At 39.0% G+C, this 23273-nt stretch overlaps 1 protein-coding gene across 2 annotated transcripts in view; it reads left to right on the forward strand.

Annotated features, from left to right (window-relative positions):
* The window catches only part of cemip2 (cell migration inducing hyaluronidase 2), a 39068-nt gene that overhangs the window by 3605 nt on the left and 12190 nt on the right, over nucleotides 1-23273 (forward strand). Inside the window, exons 3-13 of one of the 2 annotated variants that reach the window (XM_077715293.1) lie at nucleotides 2962-3311; nucleotides 4003-4143; nucleotides 4937-5504; nucleotides 11166-11335; nucleotides 12181-12372; nucleotides 14095-14264; nucleotides 16024-16236; nucleotides 17639-17844; nucleotides 18989-19058; nucleotides 19674-19802; nucleotides 21298-21386. In XM_077715293.1, coding sequence (XP_077571419.1) covers nucleotides 2993-3311; nucleotides 4003-4143; nucleotides 4937-5504; nucleotides 11166-11335; nucleotides 12181-12372; nucleotides 14095-14264; nucleotides 16024-16236; nucleotides 17639-17844; nucleotides 18989-19058; nucleotides 19674-19802; nucleotides 21298-21386 — 2267 coding nt within the window. In that variant the 5' untranslated portion in view covers nucleotides 2962-2992. Of the gene's footprint in view, nucleotides 1-2961; nucleotides 3312-4002; nucleotides 4144-4936; nucleotides 5505-10440; nucleotides 10510-10790; nucleotides 10814-11165; nucleotides 11336-12180; nucleotides 12373-14094; nucleotides 14265-16023; nucleotides 16237-17638; nucleotides 17845-18988; nucleotides 19059-19673; nucleotides 19803-21297; nucleotides 21387-23273 lie in introns of those variants that run through there. The other variant, XM_077715294.1, reaches the window with a different exon arrangement.

The following is a 23273-nucleotide window of genomic DNA, read 5'->3' on the forward strand; positions in this document are numbered from 1 at the left end:
CTTATCCGTGACGTGGACCCCCAGGAATTTAAAGGACGGAACCCTGTCAACACATACTTCATTTATGAGGAGTGGGGCCAGATCTGTGCTGTGTTTGCAAAAGTCCAGGATTATTTCTTTAGTTTTTGTGGTGTTCAGTGTGAGATTGTTCACCGAGCACCACAAAAACAGTTTGTAGACCTTATCTCTGTAGGCCGACTCATCCAGATTTGATGATGGAGTTAGACTGGTGGGTTGGTGTACAGGGAGTACAAAAGAGGACTCAGTACACAGCCTTGAGGGGAGCCAGTGCTCCGTGTAATGGAGGAAGAGAGGTGGGGATCAAGTTTAACAGTTTGTGGTCGGTTGGTTAAGAAGATGTTTATCCAGCAACAGATGGAAGAAAATAGTCCAAGGTGGGAAAGTTTGTCAGCCAGAATGTCCGGTATTATAGTGTTGAAGGCTGAGCTATAGTCAATGACAAGCATCCTCAGGTAATTCCCATGGTGCTCCACGTGTCTCAATGCTGTGTGTAGAGCTATGGCGATAGAATCCTCAGTGGACCAGTTTGCTCTATAAGCAAACTGGTGAGGGTCAACTGAGGGAGGGATTTTATTCCTGATATGGTGGGCGACCAACTGTAAATGGCCGTAAAACGTGTTGGTTCCTAATCAAACGGGATCACAGAGAAACACTTTACATCAGTTGGGACAAAATAATTTTCCTCTGGAACATGATCTTCTGGAATCTTTTCACAGTGTAATGCAATAAGAAAAAAAAGGACTCCACAGGAGTGTGTGATTCGATGAATATCCTTTTAGTGTGACATTCTTTTGATTTTTTATAAGACAGCAGTTATTTTCAAAATGTTTTATGCTTATATTGTTGAATTATTTATGAGTGTTGGGAATGATAAATAAAAAAAAAATTAAGTTCAAGTAATAGTTGAATTCAATTATATTATCACTGGAAGACATCCTATCCATTTGAATGGGGGACTATTCGATAGTTGCCCTCCCCCCCCCCTAGTCATGATGAATTTGATGTCTATTGCCGTCAATGGCAGCCAAAGAGTTAGCTGTATGATGACACGAGATGTATAATACATAACACCTTTAAGCACACAAGCCACATAAATTTTAATTGATCTCCTTTTTATTCTTTGGAAAAAAATGTTTTAAGGTACTTTTAAAATGTTTATTTTTAAAATTTATTATATTCTATTTAGAATTATTCATATTTTCATTTCGCCTTTTAAAAAAAAAAGTGTTATTTATTCTCCACAGGCCAAGATTTTGCTTGAACTATTTTATTAATCAAACTATTCGATTAAAGACACGGGGAAAAGAAAGCACAGAAGTCCAAAACTGACACACAACAGATAGTATGGAAATCATGTGACAAATATCACCACATTGTTCATCATGGAAAAAAAACTGTCTGTGTTGATAATGTACAAAGTCCAAAGGGTGGTTGTAAACACTGAATGATGACAACTTTCTGGACCAGATGACACTAATTTGAAGTTGGATAGGGGTGTTCCACTTTCAGGTCGGGTTAGATAACACTAAAAAGTAAAGCACAAAGTAGGCTGAACAAAATTTGTAATATATCAGGGACACCTGCTCACAACAGAAGCAGAGGAAATGAATGAGGCTGCGGAAACAAAAACAGGTCTCAGGAGTAGAGTTGGTAAGCTCTAGGTATGTGTGATCCAAGTTTCACAATAACAATTATCTCACAAGGCATTACAACAATACAGTCATACCTCTACTTACGAAATTAATTGGTTCCAGAACTTTTTTGGAAAATTGAAAGTTTCGTAAGTAGAGGGGTACTTTATATGTAAATTCTCTAATTCATTCCAGGGTCCTCGTACAACCACCAACTTAACCCTTTAAAATTGGTCAAAGTGACCCAATTTTGTATGAAAGATGTGAGAAACACACAAAAATCAGAGAAAATTATAAGAAAATGATTCATTAATGTCTTAAAATGAATAACAAGCATGCAAAATCTATCCCTGTTAAAACACAGATGAACAAGAGGAAGCTAAGGGGAGGCAACAGACCGCACACGAACACATCTATTCAACTTTTCATTCATTTTCTGAACTGCTTCATCCTCACTCGGCTTGCGTGGGGTGCTGGAGCCTATTCCAGCTGCTAGAGGCGGGGGACAGCTTGAATCGGTTGGCCAGCCGATCGCTGGGCACAAGCAGACAGACAACTATTCACACTCACACCCATACCCAGGGCCAATTTAGAATGTCCAATCAGCCTACCATGCATGGCTTTGGAATGTGGGAGGAAATCGGAGAACCTGGAGAAAACTCACTAACATACAAACTGGATTTTAACCCAGGACCCCAGACCTGTGAAGCCGACGTTCTAACCACTCAAGCCACCAGGCTGCCCGAGGTTTCTTAATTTTTTAATATTTTGCCTCATACTAAAAGTTGGAAATAAAAAAATAATCAATGGAAGACATCATCACCATTGGCAAGCAGACTATTTTCAGCCTTACAAAAAGAAAGTGTAAATTTACCTCCCATATGGCCATTTACAAAATTATATTAATTAATTTTGATGTTCCTTACAATGAAGGCAGTTTAGCTGGAACTCTGTAGCATGTACTGGAACAACATTCTTGTTCATTTAAGACGTGGAACAGATGGGTTAGCATTGAGGTACACATGTTTAGTCTGCTGGTCCCCTTACGTGATTCACTGTTGTATTCCTACTAATAAATAGACATTTTAATCAGATGGGTTCATTCAGTGTGCACACAAACCTGATTCCAAGTTAAGTTTTGCAAGCTATGCTATTGCAAAAATGTTCCATGTTTTTTTTTTCTTTTTGTTGCACTTTTCCAAATTCTTTCTAAGCGCCTGAGTGACTCATTTTTTCAAACATGCAGTTTTGAATGACTATTGTTTGTCTGGCCCTCCTCCTCCAATTCTGTTTTTTTTTCCACATTCAGATAGCAGCAGGCGTCTGCAGACGTAACGACCATGCCGACAAGTGATGGTCCGAGCCGCTTCCCGGTCTTTGCGGCTCCCCCCAAAGGCAATCACCAACGCTCGCCGGGTTACGTACCGGGTCGGGTGGCTCCAGTCCGCTCATCCCCACTGGTGAAAGCTCCGCCTCCACCGCCGATCAAACCGCAGCGACAAGCTACATTCAGCTTGTCCGAGGAAAACCAGAGGCGAGAGCGTGTTCACAGCCTCAAGCTCAGAAAGAACACACTCCTCTGCTTCGGAGTATCCATGGGAGCTTTCTTCTTATGCCTCATACTTGTACTTAGTCTCACTAGTGGGGACATTTTAGATGGTAAGTATTGTTTAGCCTTTAAAGCAGCAAATACCAGCCATCATGGAAAATGTCAATACAGTGTTCCCTCGCAACTTCGCGCTTCAGCTATCGTGGACGCAGAGCTTCGCGGATTTTTTTCAGGAAAATGAAAAATATAAAGATATTAAGTTAAAATTATAAATTACATCCTTTTACAAGAGGTGGAAACAAATTATTCAATAAGAATTAGTAATAGCATCAAAAAAAGGCCAAAGAAATGGTCAATAACATGGTGAGAGTTCAGGAATCACATTGATGATGTCATGGCTGTTTACAGGCGCATCTTCACCGCCCAAAAAAACAATGTTCACAACTCCCAATAACGATGTTTATTACGTGCAAAAAACTGCAGAAGATCCTCCATCCGGACTACTATGATGTTTTTGCTTGGTGGTGCTTTTGTGCACGTGTTACACGTTTCTTTAAGCATTTTTGAAGGGGCACCCTTACTTCGCGGAAATGCACTTATTGCGCGTGGTCCCGGTCCCCATTAACCGCGATAACCGAGGGAACACTGTATACACTTGTGTAATGGGTATTCACCAGTTCAGAAAATGAATTAATTAATATATTAATATGGGCCTCACTCAATTGGCCTCTGAGCCGCAACTTTGTGATCGGTATCTTAGAGGGACTTATTTCTGACGCCCTGTTGGTAATTTTTTTGCAGAGAATTGCCCTGATCACAACCCGTCCTTAAGTAATTGGAACCCAGGCCACCAACCAGAAAAAAATATTGTTGTCAAGAGAGGAGATCTATTTCGACTGGAGTCGTCTGCGACTTTCCGGTCACTCAAAATCCAATCGGGAGGTAAGAAATCTAACAAGAAGTACTAAATATTGAGCAGTCACATGTGCAAATCTTGTTGTTTTTTTTTCTTTTGAAAAGGCAATAAATTTTATCTAGGTGTTTCACGTGAACTGTATTTTTTTTCTGCAAACAATGAAGAAATATAATTAATTTTGAGTTTTTCGGTAGTGTTGTATTTTTTTCAAAATGGGAGGATTGTATTAAATAGATTGTTACAGAATAAAGTTTCTTTCTTTGTAAAACTATCCTTTTTAACCCTTTAGAGTGCAAGTGACTTTTTAGTAATGAAAATATATAAATACTACCATAAATTGCGCTCATATACACATAATATTTTGGATCATGTCGTTTACAATATTAACATTTTGAATTACAAGCGTGACCCAAAAAGTCCTGTCGAGATGAAATTAATTTTTTTCTTATAATCTTTCGAGGAAATTAAATAATTTTCAACTCATTACCTCCATTGACAACAATGGACATCCACTGTATATTTTAAGTGGGAGGACTGGCTGTGAATGGCCATGTTTCAGTTTCATTGACAGTGGCTATATACTCATTTAATGAACGAATATTCAATTGCCCCTCCCGGTCAAAATGAATTGAATCTATTGGACTTGGCCACCCCTGCTCCAAAGGGATCAGCTTAGTTAGGTTTTTCTGTCTTTGTTCATAAGAATGTAGGGAGGGAATTTTTTTTTCTTGATTGAATTCGGCATTTTATTTTAGGCCATATCGCCCTGTCATTGTTTTTGTAAAGTCGAGTCCAAGTCCACTTTCCTTCCTTTTACAGGTCGTGTAGTCTTTGCCGACAAAGCAGACGGCTCTAAGAACATAACCTTGAGAACACATCACATCCTGATTCAAAGCGGTGGTGCCCTATATATTGGCACACCAAAATGTCGCTACCGTTCCCGTGCTGCTATCGCCCTGACTGGGCGCTACGACAGCAAGGACATAACTTCAGTACCCGGTCTGGGACGCAAGTTTATCGGCGTCATGAGCGGCGGAACTTTGGAGCTTCATGGCACAGAGAGGGTCTCATGGTCACTGTTGACCAAAAGCGTGCCTGCCTCTGGCCTGACCACAGGGGGCGATAACTTCCAGCGGAACTTCAGCAGAGGCATCAACCTCCGTGTGGTGGATCAGGACACTGGTGACGTCTTGCTCAGGGAACGTTATGACACACATGAGTCACGCAATGATAGTCGCCGGCTCACTCGGCTGCTTAGGAACCTGCCGACTGGTCGCATCGTGGCACTCGCTGTCGGAGACTCCGCAGTCAAAAGTCTTCTGGATGAAACCAAGAAGGCTATCGAAGACTCGCTCGGCAGCAGCTACGTCTATGATCTCAAGTACAGGTGAGGAGGCCTTTTACAACACGAAAGAATTCACTCTTGGCCCGTCATCTAATCTTTGTTGCATATGTGCAAACACGTTGCCCTGGGTCCATTTTTCGGCCCTCACATTTTTTTCATGTGGCCCGCAAAACTTACTAATCATGTGAATCCCCACCTGTTGCTACACAGTCATACCTCTACTTATGAATGCCTGTAGGTATGAAGTTTTCAGGTTACAATTTTTTTTCTATGCAAATGAGTGACTTGAATTATGAAAAAGATCCAAGTTGCAAAATACCCCCAAAAGTAAATGCATTTCCTTATCCATTATTTTATTTTGAAAATGTTTTCATGGATACATTGATTCTCACTTTAGAACATGTCTATAATCTACTGGGCTCTCATTTCATCCCTGAAACTATCTCATATAATGACAATAAACGCATTCAATTCGATTGGCTCGCAACAACCACAAACTATGTTTCAAGATTCTCTCTTACATACCTGTCCACCTCGGCTAAATGCTCCCCTTTTTAATGATTGCAATTCCCCTTACTAAGTGTTTAAAAACTGTACAATTGCAACACAGCACATATTTTCTCTCACACACGTAAAAGTCTAAAATGTACTACAAAGTGGTCAGCTTTCAGCCCTGGTAGAACGGGCCTCGGAGGGAACTATTTCAGCGGCGGAGGGTACATTTTCAAATGCTTTATTTATTTTAAGACATGAATACATTTCCTCATAATTTGTTTTCCTCATTTTTGTTTTTTATCATTGGGACACAGACTAATTTTAAAGGGTTTAGTTTGTAGTTGTGTGGGGAATGTGGAACAAATTAGAGAATTTACATATAATGTACACCTACTTACAAAATTATTTAAGGTACGAAAAAAGTTCTGGAATCAAATAATTTCGCAAGTACACGTACAGCGGTACTACTAAATAGTTGATTGTTGTCAATTTTTCAATGTTGAGATTAGGTTCACGATAACTAGCACCTCTTTTTTTCAAATTTGAAACATCAAAATTCTGTCAATAAGTAAATAAAGTACTCCTCATTCAATCATGAAAGTAACTATGCAACCTATAAAAGAAAAGATCATCTAAAAAATGAAGATTTTAGGTATTTTTGTTGTTATGTTGGGCAATAAAGATAGGACAACTCTGTCATTACACTATGAAAAGTAATGACTAATAAAACCTGCAGAAATTTTGATAGATGTCTTTATTTTCATGAATTTACCTTCAAACCAAAAGTTTCTGTGCAATATGAAGTAAATAAAATCATCAAGTGAAGGCATCACCATGGGGAATCAGGCTATTTTCAGCCTCACAAAAAGGAACAATGTACGTTTAGTACGAGTATTTTAGTTTTCATCACATTTGCAAAAAAAATGGGAAACTCTTTGATATGTTAAAATGGAATTAGAGGCTGTCCTCTAATGAGGATAGTAGGTTAAAATGAGGGAATTTTCAATAAGGCTAAATAAGTGCGTCTGATTTTGCATATAATTGTATATAATGAGGCATTTAAAAAAAGAAAGAAAATGGCAGGGAGCCTTTAAATCTCATACATGTAGAATGACAATAAAAGCATTCAATTTAAATCAACTTGGACGTTTTGTGGGTCAGCTAGGCGTTGTCCTGCATGCAACCATGCACACTCACACCTATACCTAGCGGCATTTTAGAGTGTTCAATCAGCCTAGCATGCATGTTTTCTGAACTATGGGAGGAAACTGGAGTACCCAGAGGAAACCCATGCATGGCCAGGGGGAACATGCAAACTCCACACAGATGGAGCAACCTGGACTTGAACCCAGGACCCCATAGCTGTGAGGCTAATGTGCTAACTACTCACGCCACGGGGCCACCCAATGTTAAAAATGTGGAATAAAAAACATATACCACCTGCTGCCTGCCCCTTCATAGCTGAAACCCATGATATAGGGGGAGGTAAGGGTAAGGACCCGGCAAAGGGTGGACAATCAAGTAGTAGGGTGAATAGACTCGTCTATATCGTGCGATGAGTTAAAATTAAAAGTTGAAAGTCCTGAAGAACATGAGTCTTGGGTGATTGACTTTCTTGAAAAATACACAACTAAAATGTTTGCTGCGGCAGCAATGAAACTAAACAGATTAAAAAGCGAACTTTCTCTTCTGTCGCTTGCGGAAAATGTTTGGCTTCCGGCAGGATATTAATGGGATTTAAAGAGTGTTTTGCACTTTTTTTGGTTTATTTTACAAAGAAAATGATAATGGCTTATGGTTCAATGAATTCCAATCTACTATAAAATTCAGTACAGTACCCCCTGAGGTGATAGTGAGACTAACAATGATAAGATGTATAATTATGTGCCTTTCATCTTTTTGCTTTGAATTTAAATTAGTTCTTTACTAGCAAATGTCAATTTTGAAGTGGAAGCATTAGTACTTAATAATTGTTCATTCGCTACTACCGTCGCACTCGAAACAAATTGGATGTCTTTTAGCCATAAATGGCTCCTAATGCGTTAAAAACAGTGTAACCTGTCATCACATTTCATGATAATAGTTAGCTCTCCTAGACCTGCTTAACTTCTACTTTAGCTCCCCAGTAACTTGACTTTTCACCCATAGCTTACTGTGCTTGTGCTACTTTTGTGTGATATGTCCACATTAGCCTGTCATCCATAATCCAAAGGGATAGGCTCCAACGTCATCCCAATGAGGCCCAGACCTACAGACATTGAAGCTATAATATTTGTTCTGTGATTCTTTATTGTCTGGAATGATGCCCTATCTTATCCCGTGCCATTTGAAATCCTACCTTGAACGAGTCCATATTTCTTTTCCTGTTTTCTCTCGATCTCTGCTCTTTGTCAGGAAAGGAAGCACACACCGGATAACAAGGTTATGGGCGTAAAGTTTCCAGGATTTGTGCAAAATTCACTGACTATTCAGGAAGTGTAGTGTCTCTCTCTTTGGATTCTTCAAAAGACAAATATGTTGACAAAGTTGGTCAGTTTTCCAATTGTCTATTGAACACAAACTACCAAACTTTTATACCTCTTCCAATGCGAGGTCTAGCGCTGGACTCGATTTATTTATATCCGAGCCTGGCTCGATCCTTGCTTGGCAGACAAACTCAGCGCTATGCCAGATTCTCCAGTGTCACATTTCACCTCTGGGTACCGAGCCAACTCAGAGGTTTTTACAGAAATCCACTGAAAAACCACACCATAGCACTTCAAGTTAGTTGATAAAGACTTGCCAGTGCGAAAGCTTCTAATCTTTTATTGTTTATTGGATGGATTTTATCTGTGTTCCTTCCTGAAAAAGTCTCACTGGACTTGAGTGCTTCAAAGCCATAGAACTAACGGGGAATGTGACTGTTACACCTACATGTTAGACACAATTATGTCAACACAATTTATTCTGCTCCAGCAAATGTACGGAGGTTTTTCTGCTTGCATGACTTTAGAGCCATTTCAACCAAATAATGCACTATTGCAATACACGGCTGCTTTGCAAATAGAACAAAACGGTTTTGGGGCTCTGGAAATGAACTCGTACCTGCTTTTAACTGTGGACTATCCATCAGCAGACCCTGTGTATTTAATGTCTCTCAGGAGAGCACTTAGCTGCCCGCACACACCCAGCAATAATGAGGCTGTTTAAAGGCTGTGAAGATCGACCAGTGGCTGAGGCTGCAAGCAAAAGTGCGGCGTTTACGCTTTCCCTTGGGCTTTTTCCTGTACTTTTATCAGTACTTGCACAGCGTGCAAGTTGAAAAGATCTTTTTTTACTCCAAGGACGATCTACAAATGACACGAGTTGGTGTGTAGCCACTCAATGTACTTTTTGAGATGTTTTACCACTACATTTTTAAAAATTGGATTGTTTTCAAACTTTCATTAAGTGTTTATTTTAGTGTTTTTTGTTTGTTATCATTAATTAATGTATTTGCATTTAATTGAGTACTGGGAATTGGTAGTCGAGTAGTTTTTGTGTCGGCCTCACAACTCACTCAAGGTTTTGATCCCAGAGTCGGAGTGTGTGGAGTTTGCATGTTCGGTTTTTGCCAGGTACTCTGGTTTCCTCCCACATCCCAAGAATTAACTGGTCTAGGTTCCAGCACCCCTCACCTCTTGTGAGGATAAGAAGTATAAATAAATGAAAACTGTGATGGTATCAAAATATTTCCAAAAAATAATCCTGGGATAGTCGACCCCTGGGTGGTCCTGTTAAAGCATCTTCTGTTCATCTCCTTGTCTGATATATTATGTCTACCAGACACCACATTTTAATAGTTTTTTGTATGCCGGAAATTATAAAAATAATGATGACATTTGAAACTAAGAACTAAACCCCTTAATCCGAGGCCCAAGCGTTTTTGCAGCCGCACCCTTTTTGGGCTGCTCCACTTGGATGATTTCATCTTTGTATATTTAAGTGACTTGACTTTGACTTCTTATTAATTTTGAAGCATTTTCATGAGGAATGGAGTTTGAGATTAATTTGAGTTTGACTATTTGATAAGGGACAGCGCATATTAATGAGCATATTCATGCTAATGTTAATGAACATTTATACATATGTAAGATTTTAGCCAAAGGCTAATTTACATCTTTAGTACCTTCTGGATGTACAAGATAAATGATGACATACACAAAACCAGACCTGGGCAATCCTGTCCTTGAGGGCCGCTGTGGGTGTTGGCTTTTGTTCCAACCGATCCAGTCCAGACTGTTTAACTAATTAGATTGAAACAAGAAGCACCTGACTGCAATCCTCTAATTGCACTTCTAAGATACCAGATTGGTGGTTTCCTCTTATGGGTTGGAACGAAAACCTGCACCCACTGCGCCCCTTTGCGGAATCAATTGCCTAGGTCTGCATTGGACACATACAAACACGCATAGTACAATTTTAGACAGCATCGTGATTGCAATTTTGTTCTTCTAACCGCCAGGCTTTAAGATGATTGGCGAAGAGGTTCAGAGACGGGAGTTCACGTATGTTAATTGTTATTGAGTTTCAGGTATGTGCGATGCGGACAGATAAGGTGCTTTGGCTTAAAACACCCTTTTTGAAGGGAACTACACAGTCACCTCTAGAGCCACCCCTTTTTGTTGTGTTGGAATTTTTTTGTACAAAATGTTGCAGTGGAGGGGCTTTGTGGTGTAGATTAAGGTGGTATATGCATACTTAATAGTATTGTTCCAGTTCCATATCTAATAGTGGTGGTGGGCTTTTGGCTTTCTGTCCTGTACTTTAAAAGCTTACTTACAAATTGTTTAAATTTGTTGTGTTGTTTTGCAGGCTGATGACCAACATGTTAGGCAGTAAGTCATGTGTTATATGAGTATTTTTTGTGTCAAAATATATTCTTATACATTATATGATTTCTAATGAACCTAAAATTGGAAAAATTGAATTTAATTGTACTTAGCTTTTTTCTATCTGCCATTTGAAAGGTAGGTGAAAGTCAAGAGGTGTTTAAATTCTTGGACTACATTGACTGTTTTTCCTCAAACAATAACATTGGGATCGCTGTTTTTTGTCTGTTTTTCTGGTCCTCAATAACTCTCTAGATGTATTTTTTAATTTCCTATCATTAAGGTAGGACATTCCAAAATTACCCAAAACGTATTACAAATGTAAATAATTATTTCTACTCCTCCATGGTCTCTGCAGGCAGGCCTGGGCTTTGGTCTCGGTGGTGAGGGGAGGTAACGCATCATGCTCGGAGGATGTTAGGGAGCACGAAAATCATGACACTGGAGGTAGAGCCCTGGCAAGAGGGAACTTCACCACCGTCAATGGTGTGCACTTCTCTGTCACAGCTTACAGCGAGTGGAAGAATGGTGAGGAATGCCTTATGGTGGAAAAGCTCTATGATGATACATTTTGCAGTATCTGAAATGAACTAAAAACAAATTTGTTCCAACCCTCTGAAAGAACACCAAAAACAGGGTGTTGGATAGGAAAAAATGTTTTATTTTTTTCTAATTCGCCATCTATTAACAAAGTAACACATAACTTGTGGTTTAATACACACACACACATATATATATATATATATATATATATATATATATATATATATATATATATATATATATATATATATATATATATATATATATATATATATATATATATATATATATATATATATATATATATATATATATATATATATATATATATATATATATATATATATATATATATATATATATATATATATATATATATATATATACATATACATATCTGAAATGAACTAAAAACAAATTTGTTCCAACCCTCTGAAAGAACACCAAAAACAGGGTGTTGGATAGGAAAAAATGTTTTATTTTTTTCTAATTCGCCATCTATTAACAAAGTAACACATAACTTGTGGTTTAATACACACACACACATATATATATATATATATATATATATATATATATATATATATATATATATATATATATATATATATATATATATATATATATATATATATATATATATATATATATATATATATATATATATATATATATATATATATACATATACATACATACATACATAACCTTTCAAATTATTAAATGTTTGTAATAGTTCAAATCAATTCTACAATGCTCACTTAAGAGATTTTTCTTTGAAAAATGTGATCCCATTTCGTAATAAAAATGTCATTATTCCCCTTTCCCAGGTTTCCCTATTTCAGGCTTCCAGGTAGATGCCGTAGATCAAGTGGTGCTCAATCTGCAGGATCAGGTGCAGCAAACCTGGCAGCCTGGCGATCAAATTGTCGTTGCCAGCACCGATTATTCCATGCATCAAGCAGAGGAGTTTACACTTTTACCCTGCCCGCATTGCACTAGTCAGCAGGTCCGAATTCAGGGTGAGTCAATGTGCTGGTTCTCCAAGTCTATAAATAGTAGGAATTAGATTTTTTTTTTTTAAATAGTTTGATGGGTTTTGTCTTATTTTCTCACACCCTGATGTCCTAACACATCCCATTCCACTGTGTCACACATTTCACTTTTTCATGAATTGGTTGTCACCAAAGAAACACTCCCTTCCTGCAGAAAGACATGATAAAGCGCTGCTCCGATAGTTTTAGAAGCAAGCAGCTGCTTTGAATTATCTTTTCAACCAGCACCCTATGGACGCAAATACTTTTTCTTTGTCTCACTGGTTTTCTTTACCAGATGTATGTAGTTTTAGTAAGTCAAGTTTAACGTGCGTCTGTAGTTTAGAATATTTCTGTGGTTGGCAGTAAATATTTAATTAAACCACAGTAGTGTGTTTGGAATACTGAAACTTTGGTTAATATGTTGGAACATCCGAACTTGTACCCAATGCGTTATCTGACACTGGTGATTTACCTTGATTGGTTTCCATGGGAAACACTTTTGAGTACGTTAGGAGGAGTTGCCATTGAATGGAGTAGACACCCCAGTTTTTTTAACTACATAGGTTTACCATGAAATATTCCTTGAATAAGTTACAAAGTAGTCTGGTATTTCTTGTTTTCCTCTTCTTTTCTGAGGGGTTACAATATGAGGAAGGGATGGACAAACTAACCAATGTGGCAGGAAGACAGAGGATAGGAAAGGACAGGGTGGGTAGAATAGTGACAGCTAGGCCTACCACAATCGAGCGACTAATCAATTTGCAGCAGGAGAAAATTACTAAGAGCCACATACTTGGAAAGTCATTGTCAATGACCCCAATAGTGTAAAAAAATACTTTTAACTGTTTTCACAAAATATAATAGCAATTATAGTATTGAGTATTTTTCTGAGATTTGATAGTAAGGTTGAAAAGTTGGCCTCCTAAGAATTGCCCTACACCTTTGTTTAGCCTCTCATGGATAAAATTCCTACATATTTTTTCATCTATATTTTGTCATGTCAGTGAGTGATCATGTTTCAAAACCACTGACGGAGGCAGATGTCAAATTTATTTCGACTGGGAAGTCTGCCCTCCCATTTGAAATCTAATCTCATCTCATTTTCCGAACCGCTTTATCCTCATTAGGGTCGCGGGGGGTGATGGAGCTGATTTCGGGGCAGAGGCGGGGGACATGCTGACACTCATACCTAGGGTGCAATTTAGAGTGTCCAATCTGCCTACAATGAATATGATTGGAATGAGGGAGGAAACCGGAGTACCCGTAGAAAACCCACGCAGGCCCGGGCAGAACATGCAAACTCCACACAGTTGGACCGACCTGGATTTGAAACCAGGTCTCCCAAAAAGCTGACGTGCTAACCACTCAGCCGCCGGGCCGCCCCACCTATATTTTATTTAAAATATAGGGAAAAACTACAGTAAATATTTTATTTCATTTGTGCCAATGAAAGAGGATTTATTTGTAATGAATTAACATTTGCATATTTGCAAACAGATAGTGACTTACATAATTGTCATCAGATTTTTCTCAGTAGTTTTTGCTTCCAATACACATTTCCAGCTAAAATCCAGAATAATTTAACAACACATAACATCATTTATACATCACCCAATTAGTTAAACCTGGGCAATTTGCTTGATTAGCAAAATAATGTTTTTTCTGTCTCCAGTCCTCTATTGCTGATTGCATGTGTGTGCTGTTTAGGGAAACCTCTTTACAACCATGTTGGCGAGATTGTAGATGGCGTGGACATGCGTGCTGAGGTGGCCCTACTCTCAAGGAACATTCTCATCTACGGGGAAATGGAAAACTCGTGTTACGGAAACAACCTGTGTCACTTCTACAGCCATGATACCTACGGAGGGCATATTAAGGTGGGAAACTCAATGGTGTGGACCATTTTGGTTTGTGCCTGATTCTATTCCTCTATTCAACTATGGGAATGTTCTATTTTTCTGCTCACATTTTTACATAAAGTACTACTGTCTTTCTATACTGTGTCCTACTCTCTACCATGGCCATTTTAATCTTTATTCTCTGAGTTTTAGCATATCGTTTACAACATTACATCTGGAAATATACACGAGGCAGCTTCTCTTCCTAATGACTTCACCTGATGCATTTAGGTTCCCAAAAACACATTTCCAACGTTTGGAGGATCCTGGAATTGGTTAAAATTTAACTCAATTCATATAAATAAACTGAATAGGTAGGCTCTCGGAGGATGGATTTATTTATTGGCTGCCAAGTTTTTATATGCACAGAACTGCCAACCTCCTTTTCAGGAGTACCCTTGTCCCATTTGCGGAGTTTATCGGGAGTCAATGCGATTCACGCAAAATCCATATGCGCTGAAGTCGCACAAGACGAATCATTCATCAGAACCTGTAACTCGGATGATTCACAATGCACTCTTGTGACCGAATTCTTCCAGTTTACAGTGCAGTTGCATCAATATGGCGCAAGCCGTTGCGTTGGTGTGAATTTGTAGGCATTTAAATTGGAAATGTGGTAGTTTTCTGAAATGGTTGCTTGTCAAAATTTTAAATGACAATTTTTGGCATTTCCAGTGTTTAGGGAGGTTGTCCGGAGTTTGCGCTGCATTTCCGTGTAAACTCCTGAAATTCCGGAGTGGGTGGCTGCTCTGTATATATTTCAAATGGGGTGGCGACCCGCTGGAGTGAGTGGTTAGCACATATGCCTCACAACTCTGGGATCCTGGTTTCAAACCAAGGTCATGTCCAACTGTGTGGTGTTTGAATGTCTTCCCCGCCTGCGTGGGTTTCCTCTGGGTACTCCGGTTTCCTCCCACATTCCAAAAACGTGCACGGTAGGTTGATTGGACACTTTATATTGCCCCTAGGTATGAGTATAAATGTGAGGGCGAATGGTTGTTGGTAATCTTGTGCCCTGCGATCGGCTGGTCACCGATTCAGGGTGTTCCCTGCCTATGGCCTGTAGTCAGCTGGGATAGGCTCCAGCACCCCCCACGACTCTAATGAGGATAAAGCGGTTCAGAAAATGAGATGAGATGAGATGAGATTAGATTTCAAATGGGAGGGCAGACTTCCCAGTCGAAATGAATTTGACGTTTGCCCCCGTCAGTGGTTTTGAAACATGATCACTTACTGCCAGCTCTTCTGGGAAAAGTATCGCTCTTTATTGTACATGACAGCCATTGAGTTAAATGTCCTAAAATTGCAGAATGGAAACCTACATCCTGATTGTTCCCCTACTGGGTTTGAAAAATGTCTGGTATATAGATGAATGTCATGTCAGAATCATCAAATCATTCCCTGCCCTTAGCGTTCTATGGATTGAATGACCTTCGCCGTCAATGAAAGGGAATGAGTTGAATTTCTGCTTTATGTGCGACAAACAAGGCTGTGCATGGATTGAGTCCCAGTTTTCTTAAAGACCTCAACAGAACCTGGAGATTATGCAGTCCAGACACGTACCAAAGACCCCCTGGAGACTTTGTTTGCGCTTCATTATTACGTACTTGTGGTTTATCCTTTTGAGCTTTTCTGTCTTTATAAAATGAATAACAAGCAAGCCATGGTGTTCTACTTTTGTATAACGTTTTATCTCAAACTAACCCCCCTCCCCCCCTCCCCTCAAACCCTCTGTCAGATATTTGGAAACTTCTCCTCTGTGCATTTGTCTTACGTGGAGCTGAAGCACATGGGTCAACAACGGGAGAAAAGTAGCTACCCCATACACTTCCACAAATGTGGCGATGTGGACCAGAAGGGAGGCTACCGGGAACCCACCTATGTCGACGGACTCTCCATTCACCACTCATTCTCTCGCTGTCTCACCATCCATGCCACTAACGGCTTGCTGGTTAGTAATGATGTGTTAAATCTATATCAGGGGAAATTTAGCAAGATAAATGCTATATTACACACTTGTCAAACTTGTGGCATGGTGCCCACATCTGGCCCGCAGGGCCGACAGGTCAATTTGTTTGTGATTTTTGAGTCGCTGTTTGGACAATTTTGGGCCATTACGGGGTCACTTTCTTGACATTTGAGATCTCGTTCTGTTCATTTTGGAGCAATTTGTAGAAGTTTTATTTCACAAAATTAATTACCCCTACTGGAGATTTTTATTTTCAAAAAAGGGAATGGACACGTCTTTGTTTGAGTTGAAGGTGGCGCTGTCTGCCTGCCAAATAATCCACCCATTTCTTTGAGTAAGAGTAGTTATTTTACTGTAATCTTTTATCTTGAATGTATAAAGTTTTACATTTTGAACAAGCACCAACTAGGCACTTTTGGAGCCACAAAGGTATGAAACTAGGAAAAAAATTAGATAGGGGAAAATACTAGAATAATTTAAAAATTGGGGCTTTCTGATGTTGTTCTGCAACTTTTATCATAAATGTAGATACTGTACAGCTGATTCTCAGATTAAAAGCACATTTTGTATTCAAGTTTGGCCGTTGACAATTTGGCTGACAATGCTTTGACGTCAATGGCTCTTCATGTCATTTGACCCTTTGTCATTAGGGCTATTGCAATGACATCAAGGAAATGGAAAGGACAAATGGTTTTAGTTCATATAATATCAATGTAAATAACTTCCCCATGCCTATCTCATCCCTGAAGTTTTCCTGTCAACACTCTGCAACTGGCAATTGCCAACCAGTTTCCCACAGCACTAATCAGTAAACCCTTTTTGAAACAACACCAGCATCTGTGATGCTTTCCTATCACTGTTATTGTGCAAAGAGGAAGCCAGACACAGTTTGTGACGTGCTAAAATGCCTTCATATAAACCTTGAACAAGGTAATAGTAGATAATTTCTTCCTGAAAAGACAGGAAGCTTAAAGCTGTGGAATTTTCCTCTGGCCACCTGGCTACAGCTGGATTTAACTGTGAAAAATTACCTTATTATTATACTTCTATGTTAGCGATTGCATTGCAACCCAGCTATTCCATTTTAACTTAAATAATAAAAAACTCCAACTTTATTTTAAAATATGTTTATTTCTTGATTTCTTCTTTTTCCCTAAGAAAATGTGATATCCACATAGGTGGATGCCAGATTTTTAGAAGTTCTTAAAGAAGGGAGTTTCAAATGATCAAAAATAGTTCCTTGCCCTATAGAGGTATAACAACTGAAACAATGGGTGCAGTGTGCATCTGTAATATTTATACGAAAAGATTAATTGGTAATACCTTTTTTAGTGTTCAGTTTTTGTCTGCTTGAAGTTTGAATTTGGTTTTGTCCCTCGAGCAGATAAAGAACACTGTGGGCTACGACACACTAGGTCACTGCTTCTTCTTGGAGGATGGCATCGAGCAGCGGAACACGTTCTACCACAACCTAGGCCTGCTAACGCGACCCGGTACCCTGCTTCCCACTGACCGCAATGAGACCCTCTGCCTCAGCATAAAGGACAGAGTCTACAAGGGCTACACTCCTTCGCCCAGCACAGAGTGCAAGTAAGCCAATTCATAGTCAAAGAGTCAGTGCAGCCAAAAATTATGAGTTTTTCCCCTCGGGCTTGTGTAGTTTATTACAGACTGAAGGCTTGTCAAGGTACCATTTAAGTATTTCTCGTTGAGTCCTTTTTGTGGATTATAACTTTGAAGTCTTATTCCTTGTAAAATGGTTGCCTCGAAACTTGTTAGCTATCTAGTATGATTATTCATTCACTCATCTATTCATTTTCTGAACCACATTTCCACCTACATTCCAACAACATGCAGGGAAGGCTGATTGAACACAATACATTTCCCCTCAGAATGAGTATGTGTGCGTGAATGGTTGTCCATCTCCTTGTGCCTTACGATTGGCTGGCACACCAATTCAGTGTCACAGCCTGGTGCTTGAAGTCACCTAGAATAGAATTGCGGTGGATCATTAAAATATCAGTCTTGATACCTGCGTAATGTGTATCTCATGCTATTATTGCACCCAGAGACTTGGTTGTGGTTGTACTGCTCACATGCCTTCCTTTTTAAATTAGTCTAGGTGCGATGATTTTCCCTTTAAAATAACACATTTGTACTGCCTATTAAAACCACGAATATGGAGGGGGAAATTGTGAACCGGGGGCGTCTTATACGAGAGAAATCGTAAGGTTAAAAAATTTTAAGGCAATTTTAAGGGCACGGCTTATACGCGGAGGCGGTCAATATGTGAGAAAATACGTTAGGTGTCCTGGTTGCGTAGGACATATAAATGAAGATCTCCCTTATAAAAGTCTAGATGCATGGCGCTTTTAAATGGTGAGTCTGAAAAAGGGCAGGAAGGAGATTTTTTTTTACCTTCACCCTAATAGTGGCTATGTGTAAACGAGGCTGCTATGGGAAGAGATGATGGTGTGGACACACTTTGAAAAACACCATATGGATCTGTTCTATGTGAGAGACACAGCTTTATCTGTAAAATAACATCCACCTCTCTAGTCTAGATGTTTTCCTATCATAGTCAGAGAAGGGCCACTGTGAGAGAACCGATGACTTGTGTGTTTTGGCAGAGCTGTTCCTGTCCAGGTTTATGTTGGAGCACTAGATTATTTGGGAATGTTTGAGAATGTGCACTGATTTCATAGTCTGGCCATCTCTTGTGATTGTTTTCCAGGGCGGTTTCAACCTTCTGGATCGCTAACCCCAACAACAATCTTATCAGCAACGCCGCTGGTGGTTCTCAGGTAATGACATCAAGAAGCCTCAGTAAAGAAAACGATCCTTGTAGTGCTGAGAAGAAAATAAGCTATCAATAAGACAAGACTTAAGAGTCTTTATTTGGATTTGGTGTAATTCCAATGTTGAGAGCTTCCGCTTATAAAATGGGGGATCGTGCATTCTGCATATGAGAGGATATTTCATTTTCCTCTTGGCAGGCGATTTTTTTTTATTGAAACGTACAGTAAATATGGAGTAGGTTGAAGCAAAGTTTCTCTAAAAATGAACAGAGTGAGTAAATGTCATGTAATTACGTTTATGTTTTGCTTCATCTCTACTCCACAAAGTGTGTTTCCCAGTAAAAACATAAATACGTAATTTTTCTAAAAGAATGCACAATCTAAGATATTGCACGTTGTTATGGCACACTCTGAAGTTTTGGCACAGAGTGGATTGTGTGTCGTGCTAGTGCAAGTTCAGAGCCCCGATCGCTCTGGGGGAAAAAAAGAGTCATGAAAAAATGAAGTTTAATTGTCACAATTCAGTTTTCCTATAACAGTCATTTTTGTGGTTAGACGGCAGTATGATAGATGCCAAATTCAAAAATATATTTTCTGTCTCTTCCTTTCTATTTCTTTCAGGATGCTGGCATATGGTATGTGTTCCACAGCTCCTCCACAGGAGACTCTCATGGCTTGGAACCAGAGACAAAAGCAGAACTCACCCCCCTTGGGATTTTCTACAACAACCGTGTTCACTCCAACTTTAAGGTAGTGCTGTACGGACGAATAAGATGAACATGAATAAATGGGCCCAAATTATTACCATACATCATCATCATAACTCTAAAGTAAAACAAAATGTTCAAACTGGATGTCCATAAATTTGATTTATTGTAAATTCCTGGCGGTTAATGATCGTATTTGTTTGCTACTAACAGTTATAAATGTCCCAACTATTTCCGCTCGTTCATTCCCAGCTCCCAGTCCAAATGTATCAAATGTCTATTGCCGTCAATGGTTACAACTGTTTATTCTGACATTGTCTGCAAGCCCATGTACAGTCTTTTGCTGTGTATAGTATGTACTGTACATTGTCTCCTTGCAGTATATATATATATAAGGCTGAAAATAGATCTGCGACTTTTGATAGTCAAGTAATCTCTAATTACATTCAATCATTTTTTGTACCGCTTATCCTCACAAGAGCCACGGGGTGTGTTGCAGCCTACCACAGCCAATTACGGGCACCATGCGGGGGACACCCTGAATCAGTGGGGGACCAATTGCAGGGCACAAGGAGACAGACAACCATACACGCACACACTGATAACTATGGGCAAATAATTTTGTTCAACCAGCCTACCCTCCATGTTTTTGGGATGTGGGAAGATACCGGAGTACCTGGAGAAATCCTTTGCAAACACAGGGAGAACATACAAGTTTCACACAGTGAGACTCGAGCTAGGATCGAACCCTCTACCCCAGGACTGTGTGGCCGAGGTGCTATGTTTTTTTTCTATAAAAAGGCTGGTAAAAAGGTTTTGATCCATTTCAAAACAGCATTTCTAAGTACTAAATCCCAGATCAGAATAGTCCTTGATTAATTGACTAATTGTCAACTATTCATTTAATTGCGACAGCCCTTCATACAATAAATACTTAGTTCTAGGGATTGCTCTAAGTGAAATATTCTCACAGGCACCTCATAGTGATATTGACTCAAATGTTTTTATATCCTTTGGGTTTTATAGATTTTCATGAATTATATAACCTCGTTGACTGACGTGATTATTCTTTGTACACACACAGACACAGACACACACACACACACACATGCACACACATATACACACACACATATACACACACACATATACACACACACACACACACATACATACATACACATACACACACACACTCTCGCAAACTGGCTGTAGAACAAGCCTCTCTGTTGTGTTATGACAGCGGTCGTCAGGTGAACTGTGAGTTCTTTGTCCAGGCTGAGAGAGCCAGAGAGGGAGAGAGAGAAGTAACAGTCCAACTATACTCTGCCTTAACCGCAAAATTGACACGCAGCATGTTTTCGTAAGCCCAACATCCACATTCATCTACATTCAAACCATACAAAACTAATGATCTTATTAGGTGTGTATGTATATGTATACAGCCCTTAACCCACAGGGGTCTTGTGTGACGACCGTAAGTAAATTAGCTTCTGCTATCATGCCATGAAATACACCACCGTCTTTTGAATTTGCAGGCTGGGTTGTTCATTGATAAAGGGGTGAAGACCACCAATGCAAGTGCTGCAGACCCCAGAGAATACCTGTGTCTGGACAATAATGCCAGGTGAGTTTTACGTGACCTGTTTTGTGTCGGACAAAGATCCGCCATTTCAAAATTAAATGAATCATGAAATGATTTGTGTAAGAATATTGGATTACTTAAGGATTTATATTTTTCTAATTTAGTTTCAACATTTATGGATTTATTTTATTTTTTATTTCTATATTTCTATATGTAAGCATTTCACTCTTTATTTAATTTGATTTGTTTCCTCAGCATTTATATAATTTTTTTTTATTTGGGTGCACTTGTTTTCTTGCAAAATATTAAACAATTTGAAGTATTATTCGCCCATCAAACTATACAAACAAATTAAAAATAAATAAATACATAGAAATTTAAGCATGTCAAAATTCAAATTAATATAATCAAAATAAATGAATAAAAACAAATCATTAAATGATGCATAAATTAAAATTCAAATAAATTATAATAAAATACAAATAAATAAAGACTAAATATTGTAATAAATCATAATATGAATGAACTCATTAACATGTTGATTGCCAATGACAGCAATAGATGTGCAATCCATTTCAACTAGGAAAAATGGCAGTAAATGGACTATGTGCTGTCAACCTTCCCAGTTCAAATCGATTGGACGTCTATCAATGGTGGCCAATGGGTAAATATTGACCACAGGCCTTAAGTTAGTTAACCTCCTGGTGTCCACATCTGTGCACATCACATGGCTTCAATGTTAAATTTTTGACTACAAGGGCCTGGCGTCTACTTTTGATGTGGGCATCATTTTTTTCAGATACTACGTTATGAATAACAAATAACAAAGACAAAATAAATATGCATGCCTTGCAAGAGTTTGGTTCTTAAGAGGTTATATTTCCCCAATGAATCGCCTTTTTTTTCTCTATACTATGGCCTTGGCTGTGGGTATATGGATGATACTACAGTGTCGCATTTTGGTGGTGGTCCTAACAAGTTGCTGTTGACAGAAATAACAAGTTTGAACACATAGTGTCCTCTCTTCCCAAACTTGGCTCCACGGAAAAATCCTACACATCCACTGGGACTGTTGGCCACACTGAGTAGTAGTTCTGCAATTGGAAATACTCAAATGTGTGCTCAGTATTAATATTGCATGCCAAAGAGAACGTGGTTTGGGACACCTGGAAGAAGATTGTAGATGAGAAATGATGCTACATACACTCCCTGAACTGCATTTGTCTTTATTTGCAATTACATGGGAATCAATGCATCCTGTTTGTGGCTTTTTGGTCAAACAAGTTGGCCTGGCTCAAACTTTAACACATGGGTCCTCAAACTATTCCACAAATGGCTGTAGTGAGTGCAGATTTTCATTCCATCCCATAAAGAGGGCATCTTTTTACCAATCTGGTGTCATACAAGTACAATCACAATCACAATCAGTACAGTGGATTGCAGTCAGGTGCCTCTTGTTTTCTGCAGAAATCTTATTGGTTAAAGTGTCTGTGCTGAATCGGTTGGAAGAAAAACCTGCACCCACAGTGTCTCTTGAGGACCGGTTTACTTACCAAACCTGCTTTAACATCTCATCAGGGCACGGAGGGTATAAGCATACCCTTAAAGTGCACATGCCCACTGCCAGCTAGCTAACTACTTCATTCATCTTCCGTACCGCACATCGTCTATGGCAGGGGTGCTCAAACCTTTTTGCTCAAAGATTTACCCTTTTTCCGGCCCCCTGTCAAAGCTCCGCAGTTATGTATGGTGATGATACACCACAGGGGTGCTCAATACGTCGATCGTGAGCTACCAGTTGATCGCTAAGGGTACTATTTGTAGATTGTATGATAATAATAATGACATTTGATGCTGAATCTGGCAAAAAATGCAAATGTAAGTATTGCCCAATTTTAATGTATCTGTATTGAATGACACCCAATTAAG

Source organism: Stigmatopora nigra, chromosome 4, assembly GCF_051989575.1.
Source record: "Stigmatopora nigra isolate UIUO_SnigA chromosome 4, RoL_Snig_1.1, whole genome shotgun sequence".
Classification (NCBI taxonomy): Eukaryota; Metazoa; Chordata; class Actinopteri; order Syngnathiformes; family Syngnathidae; genus Stigmatopora; species Stigmatopora nigra.